The sequence below is a fragment of the Mustelus asterias genome, chromosome 19 (genome assembly GCF_964213995.1).
Source record: "Mustelus asterias chromosome 19, sMusAst1.hap1.1, whole genome shotgun sequence".
NCBI lineage: Eukaryota > Metazoa > Chordata > Chondrichthyes > Carcharhiniformes > Triakidae > Mustelus > Mustelus asterias.
In genome coordinates this window covers 45,105,174-45,125,564 of record NC_135819.1, presented here as the reverse complement: position 1 = coordinate 45,125,564, position 20,391 = coordinate 45,105,174, and the positions used below count along the sequence as shown (strand labels likewise).

General features: G+C 42.4%; 2 protein-coding genes across 2 annotated transcripts in view; both read right to left on the bottom strand.

The window, feature by feature from the left end:
- Positions 1-514: 514 nt before the first annotated feature.
- On the bottom strand, positions 515-14,861 carry LOC144507566 (coiled-coil domain-containing protein 87-like). Its single transcript, XM_078234712.1, has 4 exons — positions 14,525-14,861; positions 9,946-10,060; positions 2,676-2,818; positions 515-1,883 (listed from the first exon to the last, which is right to left on the bottom strand). Exons 1-4 carry the CDS (start codon positions 14,570-14,572, stop codon positions 1,725-1,727), a joined length of 465 nt encoding a protein of 154 aa, XP_078090838.1. The 5' UTR covers positions 14,573-14,861; the 3' UTR covers positions 515-1,724.
- Positions 14,862-20,131: 5,270 nt separating this feature from the next.
- LOC144507485 (coiled-coil domain-containing protein 87-like) overlaps positions 20,132-20,391 on the bottom strand; it is a 38,443-nt gene continuing 38,183 nt past the window's right edge. The window contains exon 12 of the mRNA XM_078234611.1: positions 20,132-20,288. Within this exon, the coding sequence (XP_078090737.1) occupies positions 20,132-20,288 (157 nt within the window). The remainder of the gene's footprint in view (positions 20,289-20,391) is intronic.

The following is a 20,391-nucleotide window of genomic DNA, read 5'->3' as shown; positions in this document are numbered from 1 at the left end:
TGATTCCAGCCTTGGGATGACTGTGTGGAGCTTGCACATTTTTCCCATATCTGCGTGGGTTTCCTGCAGGTGCTCCGTTTCCTCGCACTGTCCAAAGATGTGTAGGTTAGGTGGATTAGCCATGGTAAATGGGTGGGGTTACGGTGAAGGGTAGGGGGTGGACTTTGGGTAGGATATACTTTTGGAGAGTGGGTGCAGACTTGATACGTCAAATAGCCTTCAGGAAGGATTCTATAGAAAATTTCTATGTTTTAAAAAGTTACCAGGAACTACTGTGGACTGCCTATGCACTGTTAAAATATGGATTTCCACTGGACTGGATTTATATTGTAACTATTGAGAATTTGAAGGAGGATGAGGTGGTTTCTAACATCACTTAGCTTTAATTTATTTGGGTATTGAATCAGGAACTGTCACCTTAATTGTGTAATCACCATTCTCACTGATGCTCTGAAAACACTCCCAAAACAATTATCTTTCCTTGAATAATGTCTTCAAAATAATTCAATCCTTGCCATTTTTATAAAACAAATTTTAATTCAAAATATTGGCAATCTATATGAAGTACATATTGTGTAAATCACTGACAGTTAATGAAAGCTGAGCTACCATACAAAAATGTCAAATTTAATTGGATATTTTTCAAGATATTTACAAGTTTGTTTTTGTCCATGTAATGGGTTAAATTCAATTTTATCTGTGACAGACATCACAAACTTTATACGGCGTGCTAGATGATATATTGTATGAGTCCATAAACATTTTCTTCTCATATATATTCATTGGCTGCTGTAGGAGACATGTACATGAAATGGTAATACAATTGAAATGGAATGGTACACATAGAAGCAGAAACAGAACTGCAACCTTCGCAATCTTACCATTCTTCCAAAGTGTCTTTCCACAGCAGGTAGTAAATGCAAATAACGCAGAAGCAAAACAGAATGCTGACTTCAAAAATCCAGGCTGCAAACTTGAATCCCAGGCAAGGAACCGAGAAAGAAGCAGCTATGTTTGCAGTTTAATTGCACGCTCACTCAGGATAACAAAATCATCCAACGTCTGTGGTGGAGGTTTAAGTAGCCAGAGTCCTCTCAAAAATGCATATTACTTGTATCAATATTACAAGGCACAGTGCAGAAGTTACAATAATATCCAGCTATACGATTAAGTGAAAACAGAGATCCCAAAAATATATAAATGCTTAACTTAAAACAGCTTTGTGATGGTAGCTGATTTTTTTTAAAAGTAGCCAGATCCACAGGGAAAAAAAAATTGGCAATATTAACTAGGAAAACCACACTTAAAAATAAAACCACCTTAGAAAATTTAAATATGCTTTGGGATACTATACAAGATGAAGAAAATATATATTCCATTTAACAGTGCTTATGAAGACCTGCATCACAGTAATTTAACAAGGGGGTTAATTAAAAAATCACTTTAAAAAAAGGAGAAAAATTAAGAGAGAGCCTATTAAAAGGCAACAGAAAAAGCTAAAGAATAAATCTTCATTACAAAATCTGAAGATTTCACCCTTGGAAAAATGAGTCTCATCAAGAATCAATCAGGAGTGAAAAACAAGTGTAACAAATTTGGGTTATTTCTGGGTTATAGCAGTTATTTTCCTGAAACCTCCATTATACATGTTTGCAGTAGAGTGGAACTGCAATGGGAGGAGGTGCAGTGAGGTGGATGGATCTCTTCCAAAATATATAAAAACTTCACTCATCTGCAAAGGAGTAGGAACAGAACTGAAGGGAAGGATTTTTAGAGGGTCTGTGAGCTGAGACTCTCTGAAGGATGCATTTCCGCCGCTCCTGCTGGAGCCAATACAGCATTTCCACTTTGTCCCGCTGCATTTTCTCGATATATGGTCGGCCCTGTAATCAGAAGTTTGAGAAAACATCATTTCAAGGCAAGCAGCGGACGTGTACATCGCGTACGAGAAGTAGCACAGAGCTACAAAGTTGATGGAAAATTAATTGAAAATAATTTTCCGGTCCTTTTTTTCAATCTCCATTATAAACTAGCTCAATCTTAACTGATTAAACGTTTTTTTAAAAGATCTCATTGAAACTCACAGAATACTGAAAGGCCTCGATAGAGTGGATGTGGGGAAGATGTTTCCAATTAGTAAGAGAGACTAGGATCTGAGGGCACGACCTCAGACTTTTGAACCGAGATGAGGAGGAATTTCTTCAGCCAGGGGATGGTGAATCTGTGGAATTCATTGCACAGAGAAGGTTGTGGAGGCGAGGTCATTGAGTGTATTTAAGACAGATTCAGGTTCTTGATTGGTAAGAGGGTCAAAGGTTACGGGGAAAAGGCAGAAGAATGGGGTTGAGAAACTTATCAGCCATGATTGAATGGCGGAGCAAACGCGATGAGCCGAATGGTGTAAATCTGCTCCTATATCTTGTGGTCTTAAATCAAAATGCCTGCGAACAAGCCTTAAATTTAAAAAAATCTAGAGTTTAAATCCCAAGTCCTTGAACAAACAAAATAACTGTGCAAAACCTTATTTACAGTTTAAACAAGATATTCGATTAAAATAAAGATGCCAAATAATATTGACTGAATTTCTTGGTTAAGTGCAAACACAGAACTTCCTAGTACAAAAATACATCTGTCCTTACACAGAAAACAAAGATTTTATTGCAATCATAAACTACCTTAAAGGAAACTACGTCCTCAAAATTGTTTTCGATTTGCGTTAAAATTGGTGCCAATTGACTTTCAATTTGTGACATTTCAGAATAAAATTTATCCCTCACTTTGGACTCTTTTAATCTTGCAGTTGAAGTTCCCCAGTAACCTGTAATACACAAAACACAAATAGTGCAACATTATCAACAATTTTCTCTGGAAGTATAGAATTTATTCAGCTTTTTTCAACAAAGGTGCTATTCAATATTGCAATGATGACACAGATATTGTATTGATTATTCCACCGAAACTGACAGCAACTTCTGGGTCTACTCATACGCAGAGTGATATAGAAACCCAGAAATAGCGTCAGTGATTCTAAGCTCCTTCTCAGGGTACAATGTTGACATCAGCCGAGAGTGCAATCACTAAGAAAGCGATGATTTGGTGAAAACTTCCATTTTGATGCTGATGGTCTCACCATTAAAACCCTTGAAACGTTTTGGAAAAACCCCCATGCTAAGGTTTACTGCTGAACAATTTAACTAGCCTGGAAAATTAACCTTATGGCTGGAATTTCACCGTCCCGCCTGCCACAGAAATGGGAGCGGGTGAGGGGTGGACCATGGAAAGATCCGTTGACCTTGGGCGGGATTTTACGGCTTCAGGACGAACTAGGCCGTAAAATCTCGCCCTATATTTCTGCAATGTCAAATTTATCCATTATCCATTCTACATTTTTAAAAAATAATTTTGATAAAGTATTTTAATAATGTTGAATTGCTATCTAAATGTAATTATCATATTGATGCACTATCAAGCAAAGACTAGTTTGTATGCAAGAACAAATAGGCTTTTATTAGCAAAAGACTTGGAGCACACCCACGCCGATGAACTGGTCCAGAGACTGAGGCAGGGGGTGGGGAGCAGTCACCTTTATACCTGGACCGGGGGGGGGGGGGGGGAAGAGGAGTCCCAGGCAAGGCCAGCAGGGGCATGTCCAGGCATGTCACACACACACAGGCAATAGGCTAACAGTGGTTTACCACACATATGTTTTGCTATCTGAAGAAAATTAGAATAGAATATCAAATATCTAAAAAAAACTTAAAAGTGAAAGATAATCAGAGCTTTTAGCTTCCTGATTTGATATTTGTGAAAATAATTCAATGGACTGCTTACCCTGTTTGCTGACATCCCTGTTGCTGAATGCCTGCACCTCATTTTAATCTGTCATTGAGAAAACCATTGATTTGATTTGATTTATTATTGTCGCATGTATTAGTATACAGTGAAAAGTATTGCTTCTTGCACGCTTTACAGACAAAGCATACGGTCACAGAGAAGGAAAGAGTGCAGAATGAAGTGTTACAGTCATAGCCAGGGTGTAGAGAAAAGTCAACTTAATGCGAGGTAGGTCCATTCAAAAGTCTGATGGCAGCAGAGAAGAAGCTGCTCTTGAGTCGGTTGATACGTGCCCTCAGACTTTTCTATCTTTTTCCCGATGGAAGAAGGTGGAAGAGAGTATGTCCGGGGTGAGTGGGGTCCTAAATTATGCTGGAAGCTTTTCCAACGCAGCGGGAAGAGTAGACCGTGTCAATGGGTAGGAGGCTGGTTTGAGTGATGGACTGAGCTTCGTTCATGACATTTTGTAGTTTCTTGCGGTCTTGGACAGAGCAGGAGCCATACCTAGCTGTGTGATACAACCAGAAGGAATGCTTTCTAAGGTGCATCTGTAAAAGTTGGTGAGCGCCGTAACGGACATGCCAAATTTCCTTAGTCTTCTGAGAAAGTAGAGGCATTGGTGGGCTTTCTTAACTAAAGTGTCTCCATGGGGGGACCAGGGACAGGTAGTTGGTGATCTGGACACCTAAATACCTGAAGCTCTCGACCATTTTTACTTTGTCCCCATTAATGTAGACAAGGGCATGTTCTCCACTACGTTTCCTGAAGTTGATGACTATGTTCTTTGTTTTGTTGAGGGCAAGACAATTGTCGTCGCATCAGTTCACCAGATTCCCTATCTCTTTCCTGTACACCGTCTCATAATTGTTTGAGATCCGACCCACTACGGTGGTGTCATTAGCAAACTTGAAAATCGAGTTGGAGGGGAATTTGGCCACAGAGTCATAGATGTAGAAGGAGTATAGTAAGGGGTTGAGAACACAGCCTTGTGGGGCACCGATGTTGAGGATGATCATGGAGGAGGTGTTGTTGCCTACCCTTACTGATTGCACTCTATGGGTTAGGAAGTTCAGGATCCAGAGGGAGGAGCTGAGCCCCAGGCCACAGAGTTTGGAGATGGGTTTCGTAGGAATAATGGTGTTGAAGGCTGAGCTGTAGTTGATAAATAGGAGTCTGACATAAGTGTCTTTGTTATCTAGGTGTTCCAGGGTGAGTGTAGGGCCAGGGAGATGGCGTCTTCTGTGGATCTTTTGCAGTGGTAGGTGAATTGTAGTGGATCCAGGCAATCTGGGAGGCTAAAATTAATTCATGCCATGACTAACCTTTCAAAGCACTTCATAATGATAGGTGTCAGAGCCACCAGATGATAGTCATTAAGGCACACTACCTGGCGTTTCTTTGGTACCGGGATGATGGTCGTCTTCTTGAAGCAGATAGGGACTTCAGATTGTTGCAAAGAGAGGTTGAAGATGTATGTGAATATCCCTACCAGCTGGTCCGCCCAGGCCCGCTCATCCGGGTACCCCAGCCGGGCTTGTCGCTTTCTGTGGGTTGACCTTTGAGAAGGATGCTCTGACATCTACAATGGTGACCTTAGATACAAGTTCATCCGAGGCTTCCGGGGTGGAGAACGTGCTCTCGCTGACCTCTTGCTCGAAATGGACATAGAATGCATTGAGATCATCAGGGAGGGGTGCCGGCAATTTTACATACCTTCATCTTGTAGCTTGATATGTCTTGTAGACCTTGCCATAGTCAGCGGGGATCCGTGTGGCTAGCCTGCGACTCTAACTTGGTCCGGTACTGTCTTTTGGCATCTTTGATGGATCTCCTTAGATCATATCTGGCTTTCGTGTATAGGTCAGGGTTGTATGACTTGAACGCCTCAGACCTGGACTTCAGCAAGCAGTGGATATCCCTGTTCATCCGTGGTTTCCAGTTGGGAAACACGCGGATTTGCTTTACCAGAGATTACTAGATCTTTTTGGGAGGCTTTTTTTGAGGACAGCGGAAAGCCCCATTGCTTCACTGCTGACTGCAAAATGTAGCCTAGTAGAAATCAACTAGAGGAAGTTTTTTTTGTGAAATAATCAAGAAAGACTGTATAAACTGAAAATCTGCAGTAAAGACAAAAAAGACTGGAAATATGCAGACCAGTCACCATCTGAGAAAAGAAACAAAATCTCATCAAAGCATGGACTTTCGTAGCATGATACATAGTCAATCAGCCTATCATGGCTGTTGGTTCTTTATTAGAACAAATTAAATTGAATTACACCACCATCCTCTCTCCCCATTATTTTCTTCAGAAGGAACTCTTTAAATGCAGACAATAAAAATATAACAAAACTTACTCCAACTTATAAATCAAAGGAAGGGTTTAATAAAGAAACTTCATTACTCCAAACTTGGGCCTCACCCAGCTCCCCACAATTCCCAACAAGTTCTTATTTATAGTGAATCTTCTGATCAGCTGACCATCACATCATTCTGTAATTGGCTCCATAGTTTACTGGGTCAGCTGACCCTTACAGCTTGTTACCAAAGGTCACATTATATCCGATACAAAGTTGTCACCGGTTACATTTTAACACCCATAGCCCACATAGTCCAAAGTTTGAAATATTTAGCCAGTTTTACATTTCGAAAACTACTTCATCGACTGTAAAGCACTTTGAGAGTCTGGTAGTTGCAAAAAAGCATTATATAAATACAAGTCCCTCTTTTTTTATTAATCCCATAAAAGCTGCAATGGATTTTGCTTCAACCGGTGAAGATATCTTCTTATTCCTTTCCTCGCTTTCACAATTGACAATTTAAATTAATAGCTGGGATTTTCTGGTCCACCTGTGGCGTGCCTCCTCACGGCTCGCCATTGACTGCTGGTGGGATCTTCCGGTTCCACCAAAGTCTACGGCATTTTTCATGGCTCCCATCCTGCTGCAGGGGAAGCCAATGCCGGGGTTGCCATCAACAGAACTGGAAGATCTTGCTGGCGGGGAGGGCTGGAAAATCCAAGCCATTGTCTTTTCTCTTTACAGGTGCTGGATACATTTAATGTTGCAGCTTTTTCTGCTTTTGGCTGCAAGATCATTTGTTGAGTTATGGATGATAAAATCGCACAAATTTCTGAAAGTACTGTTAAGAAAAATTCAGGTTTTTTTTATTCATTCGTGGGACAAGGGCGTCGCTGGCTGGCCAGCATTTATTGCCCATCCCTAGTTGCCCTTGAGAAGGTGGTGGTGAGCTACCTTCTTGAATTGCTGCAGTCCATGTTCTGTGGGCTGACTCACAATGTCATTAGGGAGGGAATTCGAGGATTTTGACCCAGTGACTACAAAGAAATGGCGATATATTTCCAAGTCAGGATAGTGAGTGGCTTAGAGGAGAACTTGCAGGTGGTGTTCCCATATATCTGCTGCCTTTGTCCTTCGAGATGGAAGTGGTCGTGGGTTTGGAAGGTGCTGTCTAAGGATCTTTGATAAATTGCTGCAGTGCATCTTGTAGATAGTACACACTGCTGCTACTGAGCATTGATAGTGGGGGGAGTGGATGTTTGTGGATGTGGTGCCAATCAAGCGGGCTGCCTTATCCTAGATGGTGTCAAGCTTCTTTAGTGTTGTTGGAGCTGTGCGCACCAGGCAAGTGGGGAGTATTCCATCACGCTCCTGACGTGTGCCTTGTTGATGGTGGATAGGCTTTGGGGAGTCAGGTGGTGTGTTACTCACCGCAGTATTCCTAGCCTCTGACCCGCTCTTGCAGCCACTCTGTTTATGTGGTGAATCCAGTTGAGTTTCTTATTGTCTAGATCTTGTTGCATTTGAACGTGGACTGCCTCAGTATCTGAGGAGTCACGAATGGTGCTGAACATTGTGCAGTCATCGGTGAACATCCCCACTTCTGACCTTAATATGGAGGGAAGGTCTTTGATGAAGCAGCTGAAGATTATTGGGACTAGGACACTACCCTGAGGGACTCCTGCAAAGATGTCCTGGAGCTGAGATGACTGACCCTCCACAACCATCTTCCTATGTACCAGGTATGACTCCAACCAGCAGAATGTTTGCCCCCTGATACCCATTGATTCCAGTTTATCTAGGGCTGCTTGATACCACACTCGGTCGAATGCGGCCTTGATGTCAAGGGCTATCACTCTCACCTCACCTCTAGAATTCAGCTCTTTCATCCATGTTTGAACCAAGGCTGTAATGAGGTCAGGAGCTGAGTGACCCTGGCGAAACCCAAATTCAGGGTCATTGTGCAGGTTATTGATGAGCAGGTACCGCTTGATAGCAATGTTGATGACCCCTTCCATCACTTTACAGATGATCGAGAGTAGACTGGGCGGTAATTGGTTGAGTTGGATTTGTCCTGCTTTTGAGTACAGGACATACCTGGGCAATTTTCCACATTGTTGGGTAGATGCCAGTGTAGTAACTGTACTGGAAGAGCTTGGCGAGGGGAGCAGCAAGTTCTGGAGCACAAATCTTCAGTACTATTGCTGGAATGTTATCAGGGCTCATTGCCTTTGCAGCATCCAGTGCCTCCAACTGTTTCTTGATATCACATGGAGTGAATCGAATTGGCTGGAGACTGGTATCTGAGATGCTGAGGACCACTGAAGGAGGCCGAGATGGATCATCCACTCGGCACTTCTGGCTGAAGATTGTTGTGAGTACTTCAGCCTTATCTTTTTCAATTAGTGGGATTAGTGGAAATACTAGAATAGCCATTTTTACTAAAGGTACATGCCTAGGTTTTCAACTTGCTCCCAGGCTAAAAAACTCATGCGACACTGCCCAAGTATAAAACTGGAGTTGGGCTATCTGGGCATAAATTGCCCAACGTTGCCTGCATGTAAAACTGGAATGCCATTACTTAGGTGCAAAAGTGATTTGTTACAGAAACTGTAACAAATTTTGAATGCCATCACTTTCATTATTGAGCTGATGAATGATCTAGCTTATCCTGACCTTGGTATCTATTTGACAGACAGTTGAAACTCTTAAAAGTTTAAGTTAGGGTACCCAGACTTCACTGACTTGAGATCTATTTTTTCAACAGTCATCTTAACACAATTTACCAGCCCAATAACTCCCCTCTTCACAGGGACATGCAAATATGTTGCACAATATAAGCCTTATGCTACCCGTCTATGGATAAAAAGAACAAAAATGCATGAAGAACACTCCTGCACACAAGGTCTGACCAGAAATGTCCTTATTTTATCATTTCCCTGGTGCAGCAGGGACAAGAGATCCTGTTAAAGCCAGGAGCAGATTGAGGACTTTAAACACAAGAATTAGTTTCCGCTGAGAATGTGGTGTATTATGTAAAAATGGCATGGATCTTTTGGTTGTGTTAAGAAGTTAATGGGGAATACCTTTTCTGTAGTTGTGTATTAGTTGCCTACTAAGTAGCGTTTAGTCTATGTTGGTTTTAATTATTTTGTTACAGTAAAAGTCTTGAAACATGAAATCTTGTGCGATTCTTTGCATTGACATTGGAAATTTCATATTTCTTTTTGAAAGTTATCGGTCTTCACAAGGGTCGTAACAATGCAAATACTTCTTTTGCTACAATAGGTGTGTTCAGGCATCTTATGACAACAGTCCTGAGGCTAAAACTGAAGAGGAATATCCAACTTTCTTTAAATGGAGCAGCCAAAGCAATTGTTGACACATTCTTGACATCACTCGCAAAAATGCACAAAATGCTCATCCTTAACCTCATCTAATTTAAGTTATTCATATACACTGACGTTAATACTTAAATTGAAATTGTCCTTAAAGACAGAAGAATAGAAGATCAGAACTAAACTCCACAATGCATATTTTTTGTTCTTAGTAAAATCTAAAGTGGTGCAATGAAACAAATAATGATTGCAAATTAAAACTTATCAATCCCCGCACAAAAAAAATATTCATCCACTTGGAAATTTCAAAGGACCATACCCAGTATGACTCAATCCTGGAATGTCACGAACATATTTCCACAAAGTTATCCATCTCTAAAAGGAAACCTCTCTATCACCAGATTTTTTAAAAATCCTGTTTCTGCAGATAATGTTATCATGAAACTTTTCATCAGTTGTCTAATTCAGCAACCTACCCTTTACAAAGAATCGGTTAGGGTTCGATGAAAATCTCTCAAATTCTTCAAGTTTATGTAAAATGGACTCTCGTTCTTTAATCAGTTTCACCGCACTTTCCCAAGCCTCCAGACTCTACAACAAGAGAAAGGACAGTGTGCAGTTCCAGCAGTCACAATACCGAATAAACACAGTCTACATACAATTAGCACAATACCATAAAGACAAGGTGGGTGATAACAGTTGATTACATATTTATTTCAGTATTGAATGTATTTTAGATCACCACCATCCCTGAAGCTACCTTAAACCATGGCCAATTCTTGCCATTTCCGACCATTAATTTAATTCTCTATTCTCACTGGGCATTTAAAGAATATTGCCGCTGTGGCCGTCTGAGATTTAATGTGAATTAATTGGGTTGCCTTGATGCTAAACATTCTCTCAGCACAGTAGCACTGATTTATGGAGTTTGGATAAGGTTACAAGACTATGCAAAAACAGTTTTAATTAGAGAATATGGCGCTGTGTGGAATTAAGCTATGTTATATGCATAGTCACCTTGACAGTTTCCGTAGTAATGGGACGCATACTAAAAGCATTCTGGGGACATACTAATTAGCATTGGCACACAGCACAATAAGAAGAGCAGACATTCAAAAATTACTTTGTGAGAAAAAAAGACTTACCTGTTAGCCTTACATGTTAAAGAAAGAGCTGACCAGCACCATTGTCACTTTTGGCTGAAACAGCTATCTTCTTACAGGATGACACTTACGTACACTTGATGCATTAATATATTCAAATTGCACAGTGGTTAGCACTAACTGCCTCACAGCGCCAGGGACCTGGGTTCGATTCCTGGCTTAGGTCACTGCCTGTGCAGAGTCTGCATGTTCTCCCCATGCTTGCCTGGGTTTCCACCCGGTGCTCCGGTTTCCTCCCACAGTCCGAAAGATGTGCTAGTTAGGTGCATTGACCATGCTAAATTCTCCCTCAGTGTACCCGAACAGGCACAGGAGTGTGGTGACTAGGGATTTTCACAGTAACTTCTTTGCAGTGTTAATGGAAGCCTACTTGTGAACTAATAAATACACTTTGAAACGCGATTAAAATGATAATGCAGCCACGATGGAACAGGTTGGTTTAGCTGAACATGTGATCGGAGTCTTATCCAGTCTCAGGACTGAACATGTGGTCAAGTTACTGAGGGAGCGGTTGACTCAATGTTGTCCCGACTCGGCTTCCTGAGGAAACGTCAGCAGCGGCAGAAAAATTGCACGATTTCACAACATCTTTCGGGATCGCGAATGTGGCTGGATTTGGTTGAGCAATCTTGTCTCTTGTGATCCATTTGCGAGAGTTGGCACGTCTGTCGGAATACTTGGAATGGATGATTGGAAATGGAAATGGGGCTTTGTGGCTGGGAGAAAAGCAGGTCAGAGGATCCAGTGGATCAGCAAAGATGAGGTTGGGAAGTGGTGATAGAGAGAGGCAGGCCAAAGGCTACCAACAGACTGAGGAGCATAGAGGACTAAAGGATTTGGGGATGTGGGGAGAAGTAACGACTGAGGCAGCCACATCTGAGACCTGCGGTAGGCTCATGATCACAGGACTGGCAGGACAGAGGAAGCCTAAAATGTCTAAAAGCAAACTCCAGAAAACTGGTAAGATAGCAAAATATTAAGAATAATACTTTAAAAAGTAACATCTTGTTCAAACCTGCTAACTGGCACACTGGAGGTTAAGAAATGTAAACTGTTCCACAGCAACACTCAGTGGTTAAATCTTGCAACTGCATTTAGATCCTGCTGCTGCTTCTGGCTATTCCTGCCAGATTTAGGCCAGGAATTTCCGCACCCACTAATGTTGAGCAGGTTTGGAGACGGGAGCAAAAACTATCATGTGGAGGCCATAGTTGATTTTTATGTTGGCGTGAAAGCTCGCTGTGATTTCTTGCTCTGCACATCATTGGTGGGTCGTATTCCAGTCCATTCAATATAATACACTTGCATTATCAGGTCCACATGTTGGAATCATAACTCCCCATTTAAAAATAATTCATCCACAGCAGCCTGCTGTCAGAACAGCCTGAATCACAACTGGTTCCAAAAGACATGCACCTGGTGGACAAACCTCAAGGGGAGCTCGGAGGTGAGCGCAGCGCTTGCAGAGTGGTTCCAAGTCTTAAGGGGCTTGACTCGAGGAGTACCGGCTCTGACAGGAGGGGGGCTATAGGCTCTGATTCAGGAGTGACTGGGCTTTACTCAGGGGCGGCCAAGTTCTCACTCGAAGGAAACCAGGGTCTCGCTCGAGGGAGACCGTGGTAACACTGGAATGGTATTGGATGGTTGACTCCAGGGTTTTTGAGGACCTAGTCAGGGGGACCATATGGGAAAGACTCCAGGGTACGGGGGAAAAGATTGGGGGAGATCGCGGGATGTCTCAGGGAAGCTGCAGGGGCTACCAGGGACAAGACTGGGCTCTAGAAGCCCCACTATCGCCTGGATTTGGCATTAATGGCTCCCAGCAAGTACCTGCACCATGCAGTACATGTCCTGTAGCAGTGGAGGACAAATGCCTTGCACCAATGTCTCCATGGCAGCCACGATCCTAGCTGTGTTCATCTCATTGTGTTCCAGTGTCGGCACAATCATCTCAAACAAAAGGCGGACAGATTCCTTCTTGCAGACCTTTAAATCCAAGCTGCACCAGACATTCCTTCCTGATTTTCCCAAGTTTGTTTTTGGAGCTCCAGCAACTGAGGCATGATTGAATCCAGAGGCTCATCATCTGACTGGGACTCAGCAGGTTTCTGGCCTCCAGAAATCCTCAGAGTGCTGGCAACCTGGGATGGGGTGTATGTGTGTGTGTATGTGTTGCTCACCAGGTTGTGACCCTGAGGCTTCTCTAGAACTAAGTGCCACCAAAGTGTGTGTTTATGTGCCGGTGGAGGGTGTGGAGGGTGTTGATGGTTCTTCTCTATCGGGCTCCGTGAATAGCCTCCTCTGTGTTGCTGTCAGGGCTGGAGTCAAGGATCTGGCTGGTGGGCTTCTTGTGCTGGTTGCGAGATGTGCCTGAGAAAGAGAGGAGAGGTTATTAGTGCACGGCACAGGCCTTTAGAAATAGGAAGGATGACTCACAGCATTGTTGTCTGAGGAATGATGCAGTGCTGGATCCTCACTTGGTTAATTGCAGCAAATCTCACATCGGCAGAGGAGCAGTCGACATCCTCCCCGGCCAGCTGGATGGCTCTGTCCTAAACGTCGATGAGGACTTTGCATCTGGCATCCCTCTGCCCGTCCTGTTGTGCACCAGTTTCTCCTGTGCGAAAACATGACCCGCAGAGGAGATGAAGGTGTGTCCGTGGGTGCATGTGAGTGTGTGTTGGGAATGATGGGAAGAGTGACTTACTCTGGCAGAATGCATTCTCTTGTTGCACCGGATGACTGTCCTTTTTTGCAGGGCATTGGCATTCATGGCCATGCCACCACCTCCCATGCTGGCTCTGTGACCTGGCTGCCAGGTTTCCACCCTGAGTGTGGGTAGATTATATAACGTTCGGCCACAGCAGCATTGAGCAGTCTCTCCAAGGAGGTGTCATTGAACTTCAGGGTAGATATCCTGGCAGCCATCACTTCCCGGTGACCTGCAAATTGGGTCTGGTATGCGCTGGGGTGGCCTTTAAATGTGGTGTCCCATTGATTGCGGTGCTGAGGTGATGATGGGGTGGGCAAATCAGAGGATGTCCTGCCAACAGTACAGCGTGGAACGAGATGCTGAAAGTATTAGGCACTTAGCGCCACACCTTTGGCAGGAAAAGTCACTCCCCCTGCCACGGACACAGGGAACTCTACCTCCTCCCAGCCATTTTGACATGGGTGTGCTGCTTGGTAGGGAATGAGGATACAAAGGTACAAGCCTCACAAACATTTCCCAGAAACCACACGGTCCCTATAAAATAGCAGTTACACCACCTCAACAGGCCTTAAGCTATGGAATTCCCTTCCTATATTTCTCCACCTCACTTGCCTCCTTTTAGAAACTCATTAAAACCTACCCCTGTAACCAAGCTTTAGGTCATCCAACCTAATATCTCCTTGTGCAGCTTGGTGCCATATTATGTTTGACAGTGCATCTGTGAAATGCCTTGCGGTGTTCTATTATGTTAAAGGCATTATATAACAATATGTCACAAAGGCTGAGGGACCCAAACAGCTTTGTGTGCACTGAGATTGACTCATATAGTGCAGGCCACAGTAAAAGAAATTGCTATCAAACTCCAGAAATCTCAATTGCAATCAGATTACTTCATCCTATGCAGCACCAAGCATTAGGGTGAAAATCTACATCAGCACATTATTCACACAAGCCCAGGATACATGTGTGTTGGTCCTTTGCAGGGTGCAGAGCTTTGATATGAGAAATTGCATACCTTAAGCAATGAAAACCACTGAGGAAATCTGTGCACATCGATGATTCACCATCAAAACATCAAAAGTTAGATACATGCAAATTTCCTTCAAAAAGAACATATATATGCCAGTGTGGTTACAGAAAAACATTCTAAGTCAGTCCAGCATTGTCCTATCCATATACCTTTGTAACATGATCTGTCCGTTTATATGAGCTGTATTTAATAGCCATATCAAGACGCTTCGAATCAGAGACATGCAGAGTGGTCCAAATACATCGCAATCTGCTCTGGACATCATCCAGATCTTCAATGCTGGGTACTTTCCCAAGTTTCTTCTGAATCTCTACATATTCCTATTGTAGGAAGGGAGAGTTGGAAGAATAAACAAAGCAGTTAGAGGTTGTACATTTTTTTTTTTACACACACTTCAACCATTTTTATATTTTTAAAGCCTTTTGGGAAATGTCGCTCTCGATGAAAATGCTTAGCTTTACTGATTTTCACTCATTCTGAGCCATCTGTCACTGTGATTTGCTCCTGCAGCATCAACAGTAATGTTCTTGGCTTACCATTAGGAGGGATACAGCAGGCATTGTTGTAGGGGCTGGATGGGTGGGCAGTTGGGGGAAGGACACGCAGGGAACAGGACATGAGAAGATCTTCTGATATTTCCTCCTTCCAGTGAGGAATCACTGGTGACAGTGTGGCTGCAATCATGAATTCAGGAAGCGAGGGGTTAAGATGAAGTTATTACATATCTAGATGGTGAAGCACGATCAGCAGCAGCTGTCAAAAATGAATTCAGAAAGGGAAATCATATTTGACAAATTGGGTAAGAGTTCTTTAACAAATGTAATGGATACATGGGCTTTTACACAGATACTATTGAAGATGATTAAATATGGAATTAGGAAGGGGGTAAACTGAATGAAAACCTAGTTGGCAGTAAGCACAGAAACACGGTTCCTCAGAGTAATTGGAAGCAGGTTGAAATGTTCCAAAGGAATTCTGTTCTGAAACCACTTATTTTGATTGTCACATTAAAAATTCAACTAGAGGCAGTTATGACCACACTTGTAGACAATACTCAAGTTTTAAGAGGCATTGTAAATGATTCTGAAGACTAAAGGAAGCTGACAGGTAATATAAACGAGATGTCACTATTTAATAAAAGGTGATTGAAGGAGATTGTTCCAGTGAACACGTCTCAGTTCATTTACAGCTACAACCTGCAGGATGAAGCATATCTACTTGGTTTAAGCACCAAGTTGTAGCCGAGCAATATTCTGCAACTTCAGGAGGGCAGATGGGGAGAATCATTCTCACTAATCTTCGGAGGTGACAAGGCAAGTTGAGAAAGCTGAAAAACATATGGATTTACTAATAAAGGAATACAGTACAATAGCAAGGGAGTTGTGCCAAACCTTCATAAAACGTTGGCCGAGCCTCAGAAGGAGTTCTATGTTCAATTATGGGCATAACACATTGGGAAGAAGGTCAAAGCCTTGGAGATTGTGCAGAGATTTACTGGAATAGTACCAAGGAATAGAACCAGGGATGAGGAACTTCAGTTATATGGAGAGACTGCAGAAGTAGTGGTTGTTCGCTTTAGAGCAGAGAAGGTTAAGAGAAGATTTGAAAGACACGTTCAAAATTGCGAAAGGTTTTGAAGAGTAAATAAGGAGAAACTGCCCAGTGACAGAAGAGTTAGTATCCAGGAGACACAGATTTAAGGCGATCGGCAAAAGAACCAAAGATGGCAGGGGAGTGTGACTAATCGCACAGCTTTTCTAAAAAAAACAGCAAAGGCATGATAGGCCAAGTGGCCTTCAGTATTGTATGATTCTATTCTTCTAAAAGTGAATAATGGGATTTGGAGAAATTAGACGATGGGTGGGGGGGGGAAACAATCTTGAGTCCACGCTCTCCGTTGGCAGGATTGACAGCGGGGGCTCAAGATCCGGCAAAATCCAGAAATCACGGAAATCCGGGGAGAAATCAATTTCCGATTTTCGCCGCCCCTCATTGGTGATGTAATCAGGTTCACACCCACAATGGGCAAGAACCTCATTTAAATGTATTATAATAAATTGTAATATCATTAACAGCACCCCCTGCCATATATTGATTCCTAGCCATATTTTCAAACCTCACCAACGTGATGTGAAGTCAGTGCGGTTTACAACAGGTACATCTGGATGTGAACCTGTCGTGGGGATCCCCGGGGAGTGTAAAGATGAGTATAGCCCCTGGGGGAGAGGGACGTGGCCAGGTGGTGGTAGTCTGGTACTGTCCACTGGCACTAACCTGGCAGTGCCAAACTGTTCCAGGGGCAGTATCGGGGCAGACCCTAGTGGGAGCCTCCTGGGTGGGGTGGGGTGTGGGGAGGGGGGTAGAGAATCTTATTTGTGGTGTGGGGAGTAGATGTGGATCCACGAGGATGCCAGTGTTAGGTGGCAAGGAACTCCTTCTATGGTGGGATGAGGGTAGGTTATTTCTTAGTCTGATCGGGGCACCCTTTTTATTTAGGCCCTGCCCCTCAACATGGCGATATAACTAAGTGCTATAAGCTCTGGAGACAAAAGCTGCCTGTTTCTCTGGGCGGAGACATGCCGGTTAGTCAGTCAGATCCTGACGCTTTGCCATTTTTTGCTAAGGTTTTGCCCATTAACTATTGCTCATGTAGAAGATAAGCATCAGCTTTCTGTGCTGTTATTTCTTTATAATCCAATGCGAACTGGCACTCCCAGCACGTAGCAATGCAGGATGCGGTCCCAACCTGGTTTATTTCTTGAGTAACCTCCCTCATTATAAAGTATAACTAAATCTTTTTCCAGCTTTCATGATCCTTAAAAAAATGAACAGTCAGACTGAAGCTAAGTCCTAATAAAATCAAAGGCAATGATGATCAAATTTAATCAGCAAAAACAATGGAAGTTATAACTGTCATTGATAATTGTCTCTGGATGCAAACAATAACTTTGAGCAATTGTCCGTATAATTGACAGTATACAATTATAACGAGTGGACAACTGCTTTTCATCTCACATCTCTTAAGACTTCATTTTAACAACCTGTTCCTGTGTTTTCTAAACTTAGATTAGCAGAGTGCACTTTTGCAAGGAAAGGATATGCATGTTCTATGAGACTTACCCAAATTCGATTCTATTCTGTCCTATTCATGTGAATATTTTAGCTGTTTAGTTCAGAGCCCCTTAGGTATGTGCCTGCACACGTAGTGGTAACTCAAAAATATTGCAAAAACATCTTGATGATCAATTATATGATACAAGTGGATCAATTAACGAAGAATTGAAAGAAAACAAATATAAAGCTTCAGCAGCAAAGAGAACAGTAATGATATCTTCAACTACAATAATTCATGAAGTCTTTTCGTACAAAATCCCAGCAAGATCATGATCATATTTTGAGTAATTCAAAATCCTTACATTACTACATGATCAAGCTCTTCTTGAAATTAGAAAATCAATTAATATTTTGTGCCCGTCATTATTATGATACATGCATCAATATATAGGTTAATTCTAAAGGATCTATGCAATATATGTGCGATTATCTTCCTCTACAAGTTATTTCAAGGCACTTAGACCTACTGGCATGTGACCATCTGCATTATAAGAGGACTTAAAACAATGACATAAAAGTCATTACCTTTTCAATTGCAATGGACAGTCTTACCTTGGCAGCTGTAAAAGCAAAGCAAAAAAAATTAACAAGACCGAGATTATACTAAAAGAATTCTACATTCATTTTAGCAATACAATTTATGACAGCATTATTAAGTATGTACGGTCGGAGATTGCAAACAGAAATAGCAGAATTTGTACCACACCATGTGTAATTCATATTCTCCATATTTTATCACATTAACAATTGTAAAGAACAGAATTCAAATATTAAGAACATCTAAACGCAAAAATACAAGAATAGATTATACACTAGAGAAGAGCATTTAATTGAAATAGCTTTAGTGTTTTTAGTTTAGTTTATTTATTAGAGTCACAAGTAGGCTTACATTAACACTGCAATGAAGTTATTGTGAAAATCCCCTGGTCGTCACACTTCAGGGCCTTTTCGGGTACACAGAGGGAGAATTTAACGCGACCAATCCACCTAACCAGCACGTCTTTCGGACTATGGGAGGAAACCGGAGCACCCGGAGGAAACCCACGCAGACAAAGGGAGAACATGCAGACTGTCCGTACAGACAGTGACCCAAGCCGGGAAACGAACCCACGTCCCTGGCGCTGTGAGACAGCAGTGCTAACTACTGTGCTACTGTGCTGCTTGGTGACATTGAATTCCAGAAATCTGATTTTCCCAATTTCACATTGGATATCATGCATATGGCATCTGGAATGCAACCAAAAATCAACCTTTACTGATGCCAGTGGGATGTGTTTGGTTTGGCATTCTAGAGTGAGTGTCTTGTGTTTCAAAATACATAGTTTTCAAGTTATAAAATTGGCAGCATTTGTACTGTCATCACCACAATATTAGCTGCACATCAGCTTTTAATTCATTTGTGACTTTTTTTGTTCCACAAAATCACCCTCCTGACCACACACTCAGTTCTTCAATCAAGATTACCCGTATGTTATCACCTTTTCAGGACTTTTGTTAATAGCATAAACGTCATAGCAATCAAGTATATACAGCACAGTTTATTCTATGAGCAACCTGGAATGCATGCAAAGGAAAATGATTACAGAAATCTGAAAACATCATGGCCTAAAAAGACATTGGTGCATGGCTGCAGCTCCCACTAGGGTGCATGGCTGCAGCTCCCACTAGGGTGCATGGCTGCAGCTCCCACTAGGGTGCATGGCTGCAGCTCCCACTAGGGTGCATGGCTGCAGCTCCCACTAGGGTGCAAGGCTGCAGCTCCCACTAGGGTGCATGGCTGCAGCTGCTAGGCCTCCAACATGGTGTGTAGCACGGGCACTCCCCTCCTGCTCCAAAATGTACCATCCATCATAATGGATTAGGTTCTTCCATAAGCATCTGGGGTGCATGCAAGAAATATGCAATTAAATACTTAAATATGGGTTGTTTATTTGATGTACAATGAGACCCATGCTGCTACCAGAAACACATCCACTTTGCACTGGGTATCCAGGCTTGAGGATGGATGTTGCACAACCTTTCCGTCATGAGAGGTGAACCTTTACAACCAGCTGGGTAGCAACTAATGTGACAGGAGGAAGGCGAAGAGTAGAAGAGGGGAGGAGGATAATCAGTAACAACTTCGACCTCCAGCGACCTTCCATGCCAGAGCTCTTAGAGAGAGGTATATCGAAAAGTGTTTTATCTGAATAAACCCATTCATCCCCAATATACCAAAATTCTACAATCCTCACTACTTATCACACAATCCCTTTCTTCAGTTCACATTTATGGGTTATGTTCTTTCTTAACTATAAAGACAAAAAAACACATATGGTCCATAAAGCCCCAACGCTTGTTGGAATGAGATTTGCTCTCGGAGCCTTGATGCAGATTCCCCAGTGTACCTATTATTGTCTGATCAATGCCCGTCCACCTTCCTCCAATAGCTTGAGCCTTTGAAGTCAGCAACTTGAATCCTCTACACTCAGAACAAGTACACAAGCACTTCCTCCGGCAGTACAATAAGACATCCTAGCCCACTGCCTAATTTTAACGAGATCCCAGTCCGGTGCTCCCATGGGAATGGGAGCAGCACATTTTTTCAAGCATGATCAAATTTCTAGGCCAAGTCTCCGATAAAGTTACTCCAGGAAATTTCGTTATTTAGGACAGAAAGGTTTGCTAGGAACAGAAATTCTACCGTCTGATAGAGGTAATTTTCCTAGGCCTCCAAGCATTACAGTGTTAATATTCCATGATCCAGGGATAAATTCCTCTTTTATAAGGCGTAATTCCATAAGTTCCATTTCTTCTTCCCTGTTTTTGGAAAGGAAATAGATAAATTAGATCCTTAATCCTGCTACAATGATTGAAAACAAAATCCATAGTGGCCCAGATTTGGCAGTAGTTTGATGCCAGA